Below are 17,190 nucleotides of genomic sequence, written 5' to 3'. Positions count from 1 at the left end.
TTCTGGAACTAACCTATTAACAAGATGCCGAAGTGCCGATTCTTTTTCTGCTGTTTTTGGTTTCAGAAATCCTAGTAACGAAATATTCTCGGAATTGGACGAAATCAACGCCCAGGGTCCTATTTTGCCACGAAGCTTCCAGAAGACCGAAGAGGAGACGAAGTGGGGCCACGAGGTGGCCAGACTATAGGGCGGCGCGGCCCAAGCCCTGGCCGCGCTGACCTATAGTGTGGGCCCCTCGTGTGGCCCCCTGACCTGCCCTTTTGCCTACAAATAGCCTCCGTCGCGAAACCCCCAGTACCGAGAGCCACGATACGGAAAACCTTACTGAGACGCCGCCGCCGCCAATCCCATCTCGGGGGATTCTGGAGATCTCCTCCGGCACCCTGCCGGAGAGGGGATTCATCTCCCGGAGGACTCTTCACCGCCATGGTTGCCTCCAGAGTGATGAGTGAGTAGTTCACCCCTGGACTATGGGTCCATAGCAGTAGCTAGATGGTTGTCTTCTCCTCATTGTGCTTCATTGTTGGATCTTGTGAGCTGCCTAACATGATCAAGATCATCTATCTGTAACACTATATGTTGTGTTTGTCGGGATCCGATGGATAGAGAATACTATGTTATGTTAATTATCAAGTTATTACCTATGTGTTGTTTATGATCTTGCATGCTCTCCGTTATTAGTAGAGGCTCTGGCCAAGTTTTTGCTCTTAACTCCAAGAGGGAGTATTTATGCTCGATAGTGGGTTCATGCCTCCATTGAATCTGGGACAGTGATAGAAAGTTCTAAGGTTGTGGATGTGCTGTTGCCACTAGGGATAAAACATTGATGCTATGTCTAAGGATGTAGTTATTGATTACATTACGCACCATACTTAATGCAATTGTCTGTTGTTTTGCAACTTAATACTGGAAGGGGTTCGGATGATAACCTGAAGGTGGACTTTTTAGGCATAGATGCATGCTGGATAGCGGTCTATGTACTTTGTCGTAATGCCCAATTAAATCTCACTATATTTATCATGACATGTATGTGCATTGTTATGCTCTCTCTATTTGTCAATTGCCCGACTGTAATTTGTTCACCCAACATGCTTTTATCTTATGGGAGAGACACCTCTAGTGAACTGTGGACCCCGGTCCTATTCTTTACATCGCATACAATCTACTACAATACTTGTTTTACTGTTTTATGCAAACAATCATCTTCCACACAATACGGTTAATCCTTTGTTACAGCAAGCCGGTGAGATTGACAACCTCACTGTTTCGTTGGGGCAAAGTACTTTGGTTGTGTTGTGCAGGTTCCACGTTGGCGCCGGAATCTCTGGTGTTGCGCCGCACTACATCCCGTCGCCATCAACCTTCAACGTGCTTCTTGGCTCCTCCTGGTTCGATAAACCTTGGTTTCTTTCTGAGGGAAAACTTGCTGCTGTGCGCATCATACCTTCCTCTTGGGGTTCCCGACGAACGTGTGAGTTACACGCCATCAAGCTCTTTTTCTGGCGCCGTTGCCGGGGAGATCAAGACACGTTGCAAGGGGAGTCTCCACTTCCCAATCTCTTTACTTTGTTTTTGTCTTGCTTAGTTTTATTTACTACTTTGTTTGCTGCATTATATCAAGACACAAAAAAATTAGCTGCTAGCTTTACTTTATTTACTGTCTTGTTCTCCATATCAAAAACACAAAAAAATTAGTTACTTGCATTTACTTTATCTAGTTTGCTTTATTTACTTTTGCTAAAATGAATACTCCTGAAAACACTAAGTTGTGTGACTTCACAACTACAAATAATAATGACTTCCTATGCACACCTATTGCTCCACCTGCTACTACAGCAGAATTCTTTGAAATTAAACCTGCTTTACTGAATCTTGTTATGAGAGAGCAATTTTCTGGTGTTAGTTCTGATGATGCTGCTGCCCATCTCAATAATTTTGTTGAATTGTGTGAAATGCAAAAGTATAAAGATGTAGATGGTGACATTATAAAATTAAAATTGTTCCCTTTCTCATTAAGAGGAAGAGCTAAAGATTGGTTGCTATCTCTGCCTAAGAATAGTATTGATTCCTGGACTAAATGCAAGGATGCTTTTATTGGTAGATATTATCCCCCTGCTAAAATTATATCTTTGAGAAGTAGCATAATGAATTTTAAACAATTAGATACTGAACATGTTGCTCAAGCTTGGGAAAGAATGAAATCTTTGGTTAAAAATTGCCCAACACATGGACTGACTACTTGGATGATCATCCAAACCTTCTATGCAGGACTAAATTTTTCTTCGCGGAATTTATTGGATTCAGCTGCTGGAGGTACCTTTATGTCCATCACTTTGGGGGCGGCTACAAAGCTTCTTGATAATATGATGATCAATTCCTCTAAATGGCACACGGAAAGAGCTCCACAAGGTAAGAAGGTAAATTCTGTCGAAGAAACCTCTTCCTTGAGTGATAAGATTGATGCTATTATGTCTATGCTTGTGAATGATAGGACTAATATTGATCCTAATAATGTTCCATTAGCTTCATTGGTTGCACAAGAAGAACATGTTGATGTAAACTTCATTAAAAATAATAATTTCAACAACAATGCTTATAGGAACAATTCTAGTAATAACTATAGGCCATATCCTTATAATAATGGTAACGGTTATGCTAATTCTTATGGGAATTCTTACAATAATAATAGGAACACACCCCCTGGACTTGAAGCTATGCTTAAAGAATTCATTAGTACACAAACTGCCTTTAACAAATCTGTTGAGGAAAAACTCAATAAAATTGATATTCTCGCTTCTAAGGTTGATAGTCTTGCCTCTGATGTTGATCTTTTGAAATCGAAAGTTATTCCTAATAGGGATATTGAAAATAAAATTGTTACTACAGCAAATGCCATCCAAGTTAGAATTAATGAGAATATAAGATTAATGGCTGAATTGCGTGCTAGGTGGGATAGAGAAGAAAATGAAAAACTAGCTAAAAAGAAAAATGTAGCTAAAGTTTAGACTATTACCACCACAAGTAATGTTGATTCCTCACATGTTGCTACACCTCCTACTATCAATGGTAAAATAATTGGTGTTGGTAATGTTTCTACTCCTAGTGCAAAGCGTACAAAACTGCCTGAAATTGCTAAAACTGCTGAAATTGCCTGTGATAAAACTGCTGAAATTTTTTCCAACCTTGGGGATGATGATCCCATTGCTGTAGCTCATAATGATTTAGATTTTGATGATTTCCACATCTCTGAAGTTATAAAGTTCCTACAAAAACTTGCTAAAAGTCCCAATGCTAGCGCTGTAAACTTGGCTTTCACAAAACATATTACAAATGCTCTCATAAAAGCTAGAGAAGAGAAACTAAAACTTGAAACTTCTATTCCTAGAAAGCTAGAAGATGGTTGGGAACCCATCATTAAAATGAGGATCAATGATTTTGATTGTAATGCTTTATGTGATCTTGGTGCAAGTATTTCTGTTATGCCTAAGAAAGTCTATGATATGCTTGACTTGCCACCATTGAAAAATTGTTGTTTGGATGTTAATCTCGCTGATAATGCTAAAAAGAAACCTTTGGGGAGAGTTGATAATGTTCATATTATGGTTAACAATAACCTTGTCCCCGTTGATTTTGTTGTCTTGGATATTGAATGCAATGCATCTTGCCCCATTATATTGGGAAGACCTTTTCTTCGAACCGTTCGTGCTACTATTGATATGAAGGAAGGTAATATTAAATATCAATTTCCTCTCAAGAAAGGTATGGAACACTTCCCTAGAAAGAGAATGAAGTTACCTTATGATTCTATTATTAGAACAAATTATGATGTTGATGCTTCGTCTCTTGATGTTACTTGATTTACACTTTCTGCGCCTAGCTGAAAGGCGTTAAAGAAAAGCGCTTATGGGAGACAACCCATGGTTTTTACTACAGTACTTTGTTTTTATTTTGTGTCTTGGAAGTTGTTTACTACTGTAGCAACCTCTCCTTATCTTAGTTTAGTGTTTTGTTGTGCCAAGTAAAGTCTTTGATAGTAAAGTTCATACTAGATTTGGATTACTGCGCAGTTTCAGATTTCTTTGCTGTCACGAATTTTGACCTGCCTCCCTGTAGGTAGCTCAGAAAATTAAGACAATTTACGTGCGTGATCCTCAGATACGTACGCAACTTTCATTCAATTTGGGCATTTTCATTTGAGCAAGTCTGGTGCCATTTTAAAATTCGTCTTTACGAACTGTTCTGTTTCGACAGATTCTGCCTTTTATTTCGCATTGCCTCTTTTGCTATGTTGGATGAATTTCTTTGATCCATTAATGTCCAGTAGCTTTATGCAATGTCCAGAAGTGTTAAGAATGATTGTGTCACCTCTGAACATGTTAATTTTTATTGTGCACTAACCCTCTAATGAGTTGTTTCGAGTTTGGTGTGGAGGAAGTTTTCAAGGATCAAGAGAGGAGTATGATGCAATATGATCAAGGAGAGTGAAAGCTCTAAGCTTGGGGATGCCCCGGTGGTTCACCCCTGCATATTCTAAGAAGACTCAAGCGTCTAAGCTTGGGGATGCCCAAGGCATCCCCTTCTTCATCAACAACATTATCAGGTTCCTCCCCTGAAACTATATTTTTATTCCGTCACATCTTATGTGCTTTGCTTGGAGCGTCGGTTTGTTTTTGTTTTTGTTTTTGTTTGAATAAATGGATCCTAGCATTCACTGTATGGGAGAGAGACACGCTCCGCTGTTGCATATGGACAAGTATGTCCTTAGGCTTTACTCATAGTATTCATGGCGAAGTTTCTTCTTCGTTAAATTGTTATATGGTTGGAATTAGAAAATGCTACATGTAGTAATTGCTAAAATGTCTTGGATAATGTGATACTTGGCAATTGTTGTGCTCATGTTTAAGCTCTTGCATCATATACTTTGCACCCATTAATGAAGAAACACCTAGAGCTTGCTAATTTGGTTTGCATATTTGGTCTCTCTAAAGTCTAGATAATATCTAGTATTGAGTTTTGAACAACAAGGAAGACGGTGTAGATTTTTGTAATGTTTACAATATGTCTTTTATGTGAGTTTTGCTGCACCGTTCATCCTTGTGTTTGTTTCAAATAGCCTTGCTAGCCTATACCTTGTATCGAGAGGGAATACTTCTCATGCATCCAAAATCCTTGAGCCAACCACTATGCCATTTGTGTCCACCATACCTACCTACTACATGGTATTTCTCCACCATTCCAAAGTAAATTGCTTGAGTGCTACCTTTAAAATTTCATCATTCACCTTTGCAATATATAGCTCATGGGACAAATAGCTTAAAAACTATTGTGGTATTGAATATGTACTTATGCACTTTATCTCTTATTAAGTTGCTTGTTGTGCGATAACCATGTTTCTGGGGACGCCATCAACTATTCTTTGTTGAATATCATGTGAGTTGCTATGCATGTCCGTCTTGTCTGAAGTAAGAGAGATCTACCACCTTAATGGTTGGAGCATACATATTGTTAGAGAAGAACATTGGGCCGCTAACTAAAGCCATGATTCATGGTGGAAGTTTCAGTTTTGGACATATATCCTCAATCTCATATGAGAACAATAATTGTTGCCACATGCTTATGCATTAAAGAGGAGTCCATTATCTGTTGTCCATGTTGTCCCGGTATGGATGTCTAAGTTGAGAATAATCAAAAGCGAGAAATCCAAAATGCGAGCTTTCTCCTTAGACCTTTGTACAGGCGGCATGGAGGTACCCCATTGTGACACTTGGTTAAAACATGTGTATTGCGATGATCCGGTAGTCCAAGCTAATTAGGACAAGGTGCGAGCACTATTAGTATACTATGCATGAGGCTTGCAACTTGTAAGATATAATTTACATAACTCATATGCTTTATTACTACCGTTGACAAAATTGTTTCATGTTTTCAAAATAAAAGCTCTAGCACAAATATAGCAATCGATGCTTTCCTCTTTGAAGGACCATTCTTTTTACTTTTATGTTGAGTCAGTTCACCTATTTCTCTCCACCCCAAGAAGCAAACACGTACTTGTGTGAACTGTGCATTGATTCCTACATACTTGCATATTGCACTTATTATATTACTCTATGATGACAATTATCCATGAGATATACATGTTATAAGTTGAAAGCAACCGCTGAAACTTAATCTTCCTTTGTGTTGCTTCAATACCTTTACTTTGATTTATTGCTTTATGAGTTAACTCTTATGCAAGACTTATTGATGCTTGTCTTGAAGTGCTATTCATGAAAAGTCTTTGCTTTATGATTCACTTGTTTACTCATGTCATTACCATTGTTTTGATCGCTGCATTCATTACATATGTTTACAAATAGTATGATCAAGGTTATGATGGCATGTCACTCCAGAAATTATCTTTGTTATCGTTTTTCCTTCTAGTTACGATCATAACTAAGCTTGGGGATGCTGATACGTCTCCGACGTATCGATAATTTCTTATGTTCCATGCCACATTATTGATGATATCTACATGTTTTATGCACACTTTATGTCACATTCGTGCATTTTCTGGAACTAACCTATTAACAAGATGCCGAAGTGCCGATTCTTTGTTTTCTCCTGTTTTTGGTTTCAGAAATCCTAGTAACGAAATATTCTCGGAATTGGACGAAATCAACGCCCAGGGTCCTATTTTGCCACGAAGCTTCCAGAAGACCGAAGAGGAGACGAAGTGGGGCCACGAGGTGGCCGAGACTATAGGCGGCGCGGCCCAAGCCCGGCCGCGCCGACCTATAGTGTGGGCCTCGTGTGGCCCCCGACCTGCCCTTCCGCCTACAAATATCCTCCGTCGCAAAACCCCCGCATCGAGAGCCACGATACGGAAAACCTTGCGAGACGCCGCCGCCGCCAATCCCATCTCGGGGATTCGGAGATCTCCTCCGGCACCCTGCGTAGAGGGGATTCATCTCCCGGAGGACTCTTCACCGCCATGGTCGCCTCCGGAGTGATGAGTGAGTAGTTCACCCCTGGACTATGGGTCCATAGCAGTAGCTAGATGGTTGTCTTCTCCTCATTGTGCTTCATTGTTGGATCTTGTGAGCTGCCTAACATGATCAAGATCATCTATCTGTAATACTATATGTTGTGTTTGTCGGGATCCGATGGATAGAGAATACTATGTTATGTTAATTATCAAGTTATTACCTATGTGTTGTTTATGATCTTGCATGCTCTCCGTTATTAGTAGAGGCTCTGGCCAAGTTTTTGCTCTTAACTCCAAGAGGGAGTATTTATGCTCGATAGTGGGTTCATGCCTCCATTGAATCTGGGACAGTGACAGAAAGTTCTAAGGTTGTGGATGTGCTGTTGCCACTAGGGATAAAACATTGATGCTGTGTCTAAGGATGTAGTTATTGATTACATTACGCACCATACTTAATGCAATTGTCTGTTGTTTTGCAACTTAATACTGGAAGGGGTTCGGATGATAACCTGAAGGTGGACTTTTTAGGCATAGATGCATGCTGGATAGCGGTCTATGTACTTTGTCGTAATGCCCAATTAAATCTCACTATATTTATCATGACATGTATGTGCATTGTTATGCTCTCTCTATTTGTCAATTGCCCGACTGTAATTTGTTCACCCAACATGCTTTTATCTTATGGGAGAGACACCTCTAGTGAACTGTGGACCCCGGTCCTATTCTTTACATCGCATACAATCTACTGCAATACTTGTTTTACTGTTTTCTGCAAACAATCATCTTCCACACAATACGGTTAATCCTTTGTTATAGCAAGCCGGTGAGATTGACAACCTCACTGTTTCGTTGGGGCAAAGTACTTTGGTTGTGTTGTGCAGGTTCCACGTTGGCGCCGGAATCTCTGGTGTTGCGCCGCACTACATCCCGCCGCCATCAACCTTCAACGTGCTTCTTGGCTCCTCCTGGTTCGATAAACCTTGGTTTCTTTCTGAGGGAAAACTTGCTGCTGTGCGCATCATACCTTCCTCTTGGGGTTCCCAACGAACGTGTGAGTTACACGCCATCAGGGGATTCATGAGATCGCCTCCGGCACCCTGCCGGAGAGGGGAATCATCTCCCGGAGGACTCTACGCCGCCATGGTCGCCTCCGGAGTGATGTGTGAGTAGTCTACCCCTGGACTATGGGTCCATAGCAGTAGCTAAATGGTTGTCTTCTCCTCATTGTGCTTAATTGTCGGATCTTGTGAGCTGCCGAACATGATCAAGATCATCTATATGTAATTCTATATGTTGTGTTTGTTGGGATCCGATGAATAGAGAATACTTGTTATGTTGATTATCAATTTATATCTATGTGTTGTTTATGATCTTGCATGCTCTCCGTTACTAGTAGATGCTCTGGCCAAGTAGATGCTTGTAACTCCAAGAGGGAGTATTTATGCTCGATAGTGGGTTCATGTCTCCGTGAATCTGGGGGAGTGACATAAACCTCTAAGATTATGGATGTGCTGTTGCCACTAGGGATAAAACATTGGTGCTATGTTCGAGGATGTAGTTACTGATTACATTACGCGCAATACTTAATGCAATTGTCTGTTGTTAGCAACTTAATACTGGAGGGGGTTCGGATGATAACCTGAAGGTGGACTTTTTAGGCATAGATGCATGCTGGATAGCGGTCAATGTACTTTGTCGTAATGCCCAATTAAATCTCACTATACTCATCATAATATGTATGTGCATGGTCATGCCCTCTTTATTTGTCAATTGCCCAACTGTAATTTGTTCACCCAACATGCTGTTTATCTTATGGGAGAGACACCTCTAGTGAACTGTGGACCCCGGTCCAATTCTCTATACTGAAATACAATCTCTTGCACATCGTTGTTCTACTGTTCTCTGCAAACAATCATCTTCCACACTATACATCTAATCCTTTGTTACAGCAAGCCGGTGAGATTGACAACCTCGCTGTTTCGTTGGGGCAAAGTACTTGGTTTGTGTTGTGCAGGTTTCACGTTGGCGCCGGAATCCCTGGTGTTGCGCCGCACTACATCTCGCCGCCATCAACCTTCAACGTGCTTCTTGACTCCTACTGGTTCGATAAACCTTGGTTTCTAACTGAGGGAAACTTACTGCTGTACGCATCACACCTTCCACTTGGGGTTCCCAACGGTCGCGTGCTGTACGCGTGTCAGGGACTGCCGTGGTTCTGCACCGGAGATGCAGATCGGCGTTGTTGTGTCGTCAAGCACCCGTTGACGGAACGCCGACCTTGGAAAGGGGGCCCTTCTGCAAAGTATACGGCGGTGTATACTGCAACTATGGTTTCTGACCATAGTATTTGTGTTGACCAACAATGTATGAGGCACTTATTCCATTTTGTCATTCCATTTGCTTTGAGATTTTCAAAATGCCGATGATTAAAATGTTTGGTCACCGTACACTCGGAGGTGGCGTAAGTGAGCCTGGTAAGATAACACAAATATCAATCTCTTGTGCATCCTACCTGGCCTCACTTACACCATCCCTGAATGTTAATATTTGTGTTGACCAACAATGTATGAGGCACTTATTCCATTTGCTTTGAGATTTTTAAAATGCCGATGATTAAAATGTTTGGTCACCGTACACTTGGGGGCGGCGTAAGTGAGCCTGGTAAGATAGCACAAATATCAATCTCTTGTGCATCGGACTTGGTCTCACTTAGACCGTCCCTGAATGTTAATATTTGTGTTGACCAACAATGGATGAGGCATTTATTCCATTTCTCTTGTGCATCGGACTTGTTGGTCTCACTTTCTTCCATTTTCATCAAAGTAGGAACTGGATGAAGGACCCCGATGCAAGCGAGCCTGGTGGGTAGAGATGAGGGAGCAAAGGAGGAACCGGATGAAGACTACTTTGTAGGATGAAGACTACTTTGTATCTCGAAATTATGAATTTTGTATGAATTAAGAGTTGTATGCAAAACATTTGACACTTGCCACTATATATGTATCTCGATCGGGATCTAAGTAATGTGATGATGATGTCTATGTTATATCTGTGCAATGTACATGATATTTATATTATATCTGAATGTTGCTGTATATAACCTGTATATCTGTATATTGCTGTCTATAAACTGCATGTGTACAGCAGGCAGCACAAAATCGTGTATAATACAAGCAAATTCTGTGGCGCACTGCAAACCAATTCTGTGGCGCACTCTTTTCTGTGGCGCACCTAAGAGCACGTGCGCCACAGATATGTTAATTCTGTGGCGCATGGGCCGGTGCGCCACAGAAAGCTTATTTTTGTGGCGAAGTTTCTGTGGCGCACCTCCCATGCGCCATAGAATCCATTTTTGGTGCGCCACTGATGAGGCTTTTCCTACTAGTGACAGTGGAAGTAATTTAGATTAGTAACATATGCCATGTTACTAGTCGAAGTTACTATCTTTATAGTGGGTAGTAACTTATATATGGTATCGTGCATTGTGTCATATATTATGTTATAGACTCATCTTGCTTTGGGGTGTTTGATGTTATGCTAACATAGCTAGTTACCACCTCCTTTTGTTTTTCATTTATTGTTATGCCGTGTTACCAAAATAACTTGAAATGTGTGATGTTACTAGCTATACTCTCACACTATGAGCAGTCTAACAAAAGATAAATTTGGCTACAACTCGAAATCCACGCAAGACACATTTATTAATAAAGTAGCAGGACAACAACATGATGTGAAATGGGTGACCATGATTGGCTGTGCTTAATCATAGGCGCATGCACCAAGTTTTGTTCACTATACAATTGAGTTCCTTTACCGTCTTCTCCTACCAAATACTATCCTTAAAATTCTCATAGTGGGTTTTGATTCTTGTTCTTGATTAATTTCTTCCGGAGTATTGGCAAGATTGAGTTTTTATCGACCAAATGACAAAATGAAATGATGGTTAGTGATATAGTGGCAGAAATGAGCACCAGTGCTCTCAGTTTTTAAAATATTTAAAAACTGTATTTCTGCATTTCAAAAAATCATCACATTTATTCCATGAATACATACACATGTTGTGAATATTTATGCAAAGTTTCGGTAGAAATTGCATTGTATTTTGAGCTACAGGAAAAAAAAACAAATTTGTGGCTACGTATAGATGTATATATTTGTTAGAAATTTTTCTTTTTTGTATAGCTTAAAATATAACATATTTTTTCTAAAATTTCTACCGTACCCTCAAAATGTTTATATGTGTGTCGCTATATAATTTTATATTTTTTGAAATCCAAAAAATATAATTTTAAAAAAATCAGATGCTCATGTGTTAAATACACTTTTCGCAGAAATGATAAAAATCCTAAGGCAAACTGCTGATTTAATGTAGTGTCGGTAGCCTTACGTTTTATGTACGTCAGAGTGATGCACACTCGGCCGCTGGCCCCGACAAAGTGACCTCGCGAGGCGAGCACAAGCGTGGCCGGCCGACAGTTCGAGGCATTTCATGTATCTATCGTGGTCGTGGTCTCGGCACTGGCCAGCGTTCCAGTAGCACTGTAACCATTCACTAGTGGTTCACACACCCAACAGCCAACAGTGACAGTCATTGACAGGGGCGGAGCCAGGATTCAAGTATAGGGGGGGCGAGAAGTCAATGCTCACACAAAAAATATGACATAAAAACATGTTGATTTTTAAATGCCATAATCAATAGGAAAGCCTATTAGGCATGTCTTCTAAAAAAAAGGCTAGCATTAATATAGGACTATATATGGACATATGTTTCGCCGTCAGAGAAAACTGTATGGTGCATCCCAGCCCCATTTCTGATGATTTTCTACTCACCATTATTGAAATAAAACGTTTGCGGCACATATAAAAGTAATAATATTTTATCAAAACATGTTTGGCCATACAAAGAAAGCCAGAAATTCATTAGATATGCACCACCTGTTGAACAAGTTGATAATCTGGGCCGTAGGAATGCTGGAGATTGAAGCAATTGGCTTGTAAAAAGACTTTATGATTGTTGTAGTTTTCCTCTACGTATTTGAGGCATCGCAATATATAAAGAAAAACACATCAAATTAATGATCTCAACTATTATCATGTAAGTGCCCTAATAAACCAAGACAGGGAGCTTGTAATTCATTAATTCATCAAAGAAAACTGGAAGCTAGTAGCTACAAGAATGCTTGGTTTGACCATTTACATAGAATACTTACAGTAACTGAAGGCACGTCAGTTTTGATGCGGTGATGGGCTGATGGCACAGCAGAAAATTCGACAGGAGGGAGCGCTGGACTGCTAGCGCCGCGGCCATGTCCCGGTCTGGTCTCGTTGCCTCTCTGGATGGCGATCGGCAAGCGGCGGCGGCGGGCATATGCCCTAGCGGGTAGCAGCTAGAGGCAGAGAAGGATTTCCGATCGTGGACAAACGTTTGGTGTGGCAAAACAACTTCAGATGCAGGCCACTATGGCTTCAGCCGATGGGCTGTTGGGCTGCTACTTGTTTCCACGCAAGTCCAGTTAAGCATAGTCTAATTAGTCGAGTAATTATCTCCGGCCAATTAGCACGTATGTATACTAGAATAGCTACTATACAACATTGAGGGGGGCGAACCATTGGGGGGGGGGGGGGGGGGTCTAGCCCCTGCTCGCCCCCCCCTCCCTCCGCCCCTGGTCATTGATCAATATGGAAATATTGGATATTCCCTGTTTCGGTTGACAAAGAAGTGACTTAACTTTTTTAAAGTATGAATGTATTGGGATGCATTTTAATACTTAGATAAATTTATATCTAGAAAAAAATTGAATCATTATTTCCCAATTTAAGGAATATATTTAGAAGTGCGCATGTGTAGGTCGATCGTCTACTACTCCAACAATTAATTAACATAGCTATACTAGTATTGTATATCCATAAGCTATGTTAATTAAAGCTATGTTAATTAATTGTGTTAGTCAGCTCATTTAGTTAATCTTGATTTCCCCATTTCCTGCGTGAACCTCAACGTAAGAAAAACTAACAATGCAACATCATTAAATATATATCGCACATATATTTTTTTAAAGCATACATGATTAATTGTGTTTTGGTAAACATATTTTCATCAAGTGTTTTGGTTGTGTAGGAAAAATATCAATATCCGTAATACTTAATACATATATTACCAAAATTTAGTTAGTTACAATTGTAATACAATAGATTTTATATTAGAAGTGTTGATACGTTTTTCTAAATATTTGGTCAAAATCTACAAAAGTTTGGTTTTGATTAAACCGAGAACGCGAAGTAATTGTGAATAGAGAGACTATTATTATTGGTGTACACATAATACAAAACAAAAGCTTGTCATTTAAGACCATGGGATTTTATAATGATCTTCAACTTTCCCTCTTCTCCTACTACTCGTTCCCTTGGATAATCTTTTTTTTTCAAAATCTCACCAGTAATTAAAATGGAATATTATTTGTGGTGGTTGTGATGTAGCGGTGTTTTCTTTGGTAAAATATCATGGCTCTAGATACTACTCACACTCTATCATTTGACCATTATAAGGCAATGTAATTATCGGTATATAATATATTATTATGCAAAAAGTCTAGAAACACATGGTCATATATTGTTCTTTGGGACATGTCTATATTGTTTTGCATTTACTTGCATAATTTTTAGCACAACTACAGTATAATATTTTATCTCCCTACTCTTGTCATCGCAAGATTTGTCCCATGCAGGTCTTCCTTTTCCAATTTACTTGCACACCTATGATGATAATATAGTATAATAATGGGGGACATGGTGTTTTGCCTCACAGGTCTAAATCTGAAAAAAAATCACCGATGTACATCTGGACATTTTATGTCCACTCACAAAAGTTTGTGGACAAAAGACATTTTGTGTTGAGCGTGACACATGAAAATCTATTTTGGATAACAACAAATTTTCTTAGTGCGTGAACATAGAATGTCAAGATCTACACCAAAAAAAAATTCCAATTTTTTTAGATATTTTGATAGTTTTTTTAGACAATGGGAGCATCTACTCCTATGAGCCAAAGATGATTTCCCAATAATCAGTGAGAACTAAGCCTAGCTCACTTGGGCGAGAAGTTGGTCATTAGGGCAGTAGCTTGGGATGCGAGGATGTGGAGACACCCACGTAGCATGGTCGTTCGGCGGATAGATTTGACGCACATGTTTATCATGGGAGAGATGGCACTCTATGGCCGAGCAGTGGCATCTCTGTAATCTTGGTTCGATGGCTAATATGGGTTCAGATTGGCTATTGAATTTCTTAGGTAATATGTCAAAAGGAATGATTTGCATGGTACTGGTGACATTATGGCGAGCGTGGCATATTTGCAATTGGATCGTGCATGATCAACACCCCCTCCAGTGGACGCATCACAGAGGTTCCTGATGAGCTGCATGGAATCCCTACTAATGATTAAACATCATCAAGTATAAGAAATTACGAAAGGAAAAAAAAAATCCTGGACAAAGAGGAGAAGAGTTTCCATACTTCAAAATTGCAGCATTATGAGCTCATCCTTGATTGGGGTCCGCCTCCCGAGGGATTGTATATAAGCTTAACATAGATGGCTCCTATGAACCAGGAGGGGGTGGAAGTGCTGGTACGATAGTCCGCGATCACAATGGTGAAATTATAATGTCAGCCTCGATCCCTCCATCTTTTTTCATGTAGGGACACACATTGGGTGCCGAAATATTTGCAGTACCGGATGGTTTTCTAATTAGCATTGCAAATGGAGTAACCTGCCCCTTATTATCGAGATGGATTGTTTGTAGATTGTGAAGGTTTTGTAGAATAAAGATATGTTGATCGTTCTGTCTACAGCGTGGTGATTGAAGAAACTTGCTGAAAGTTTATCAAACTTATATTACTCATGTTAGATGTTAAAGTACTAGGAGTCACTTTTTTGGCAAACAATATATGCTCGAACTCGAACGTCAGCGTGGCTCGCCTCTGGTGGTGGTCCAGAGGGTTTAGCGAGCACATGTCATAGAGATTGTAATCTCGTCATATGGGTTTGAGTAATACAAGTTTCATTTCGAGATAAATAAAATAAAAGGATGGCAGTAGACTTAGGTACGTACAATCAAATAGCTTCTGGGTCGCCTTGTTTATTTAGCACGGGTACATATATAGAGAACACGTACATGCATGCATGTTCCTATTCGTGCGCTGGTTTTTGTTTTACTAGCACTAGCAGGAACGTAAGCAGTTGAGGCATGCATGGCCGTGCATGCAGGTTAAGTCAGAGCTTGTCGCAGCGCGCTGGCACGAAGCCCAGCCTGTTGGTCTCCAGGTCGTACTCCATGTGAATGTTCTGCTGCTGGAAGTTGCCAATGATGGTGACGTCGCTGTCGCCCGACGAAGATACCACCACGCAGAGCCCGGAGTTGAAGTCCTCGTCGAAATGCAGCACATAGTTCTTCTCCGGAAGGTCCCAGTCCGCGCCCTCCAGATGAAAGATGAGCTTGGGCATGGCGGGCAGCTTCTGCTTGGACGACGAGGTGGTGGTGGAGAAGCACAACACCTCGGTGTCATCGATGGACACATCAAGGGCAGGCAGCGGTACCTGCCTCAGGAACTCATCCCTCAGTGCCTGGAACACGGCCGACGGGACGGTGGTGATGGCCGTGCCGGAGTCGATGGTCGTCCCGCCGGAGCCGTCACCCTTGACCGCGAACGTCGACGCGTCGAAGGGCAGCCGCCTGTTGCCGACAGTGATGCCATTGAGCGAGAGGTAGTAGAGCGAGCTGTTGGGGCCGTCGGGGCTTGGGGCGAACGGGGTGGATTGGATGGGCCCCGTGGCCTGCACTTCGAGGTTGTCTGGCGCGGTACCGAGGAACACGGGGCTGGTCCTGGAATCTCCGATGGTGGTGAAGCAGTGGGAGAACCTGCTGACCTTGAGCTGCGACGGTAGAGACATCGGACCGCGGCCGAAGCCGGCGATGCCCGACTCGAAGGTGCCCTTGTTGTACATGCCACATCCGAAGCGGAGGCTGGGCACGGACATGGCGGCGACCTCGTCGCCGGGCGCCTGGAAGGTGAAGGTGTCTTCGTAGATCTTGCCCGTCGTGACGGAGTTGTCAGGGTAGGAGTAGGCGTAGAAGCACAGGTTGTCCTTGAGGGTGCACCCGGAGAACGGGAGCCCCCCGTGCGCGCAGACGGGGTCGAAGCACGACACACCGCGTTGGGTGCCGGAGGTGGAAGTGTCGAGGGCTGGGGACGTCTGGTCGAAGCACACCGCGCAGGCGCACTGCGTCCAGATGAGGTCGCTGCTGGTATCCAGCGCCAGCGACACGCGCTGCGGGTGCGGCGTGCCGACGCCCAAGTGCATGAGGTACTCGGAATTAGGGTTATCCTCGTCGCGGGACGCTGCTGCGGTCACCGTGGCGCTACCGCCCGGCCGTGACCGCGGCGGTGACCACCGCTTGCTTACGCGGGCCTGCGTCCGAGCAGCCATCCGGCGGAGCAGGTTGTGTTTGGTCAAGCCGCGGGCGCTGTCGACGTGCGTGAGGTCGGTGCGCACAGCCAAGTGGCCGGTCGCCGACCAGGCCAACAAGACCGTTTGGAAGACAACATAGAGTAGAAGCTGCAGCACCGACATCGTGCACACACTAACACGTACTGTTCGGCAGTGCGTTGCTGGTTGAGGATTAGAATGTTGGATTTACTTCTATATATAGCGACGGCGCGGGGGCAAGCCAGCTTTGCGAAAAAAAATCCACGAAAACTTATATATAAAATACGTACGAAATCCTCCAGGTCACGTTCCTTCTCAATACTTGTAGCGTAAAGATTCCTCCCTCAAGCATATGCGCAGCAGTGATTCTCCACTTCATTGATGTTGATTGATGCTTATATATCCTCACATTAGCAATTGCCCCAAGGCCGTAGGCGTTGTGCAGGTGCCTATATGATTATTGTGATGTTGCTGGCGCTCGACGAAGATATCGTCATGCACAGCACCTTTTTATATTTTACTAGCATATAAATGCCCGTCATTGCTACAAGATATATATAGAACCACTAGTGGAAAACGGGCCTTTTGCACCGGTTGGTAAGGGCTATATGCACCGGATGCCCAACCGGTGCAAACAATCCGGTGCAAAAGGCCCCCCCCCTTTTGCACCGGTTCAGTTACGAACCGGTGCTAAAGGGTGCACCACGTGGCGGCTCAAGGGCGTCCGAGCGGGAGGACC

At 42.2% G+C, this 17,190-nt stretch overlaps 1 protein-coding gene across 1 annotated transcript; it reads right to left on the bottom strand.

Moving 5' to 3' along the window:
- Positions 1-15,072: 15,072 nt before the first annotated feature.
- Positions 15,073-16,653, bottom strand: LOC127345602 (aspartic proteinase nepenthesin-1). Its single transcript, XM_051372094.2, has one exon. It carries the CDS (start codon positions 16,593-16,595, stop codon positions 15,237-15,239), a length of 1,359 nt encoding a protein of 452 aa, XP_051228054.1. The 5' UTR covers positions 16,596-16,653; the 3' UTR covers positions 15,073-15,236.
- Between the last annotated feature and the right edge of the window lie 537 nt (positions 16,654-17,190).

The sequence above is a fragment of the Lolium perenne genome, chromosome 3 (genome assembly GCF_019359855.2).
Source record: "Lolium perenne isolate Kyuss_39 chromosome 3, Kyuss_2.0, whole genome shotgun sequence".
Classification (NCBI taxonomy): Eukaryota; Viridiplantae; Streptophyta; class Magnoliopsida; order Poales; family Poaceae; genus Lolium; species Lolium perenne.
This window is presented reverse-complemented; position numbering and strand designations above follow the sequence as displayed.

Coding starts and splice junctions, on each gene's coding strand:
- LOC127345602 (XM_051372094.2), bottom strand. CDS start 16,595: ATGTCGGTGCTGCAGCTTCTACTCTATGTTGTCTTCCAAACGGTCTTG.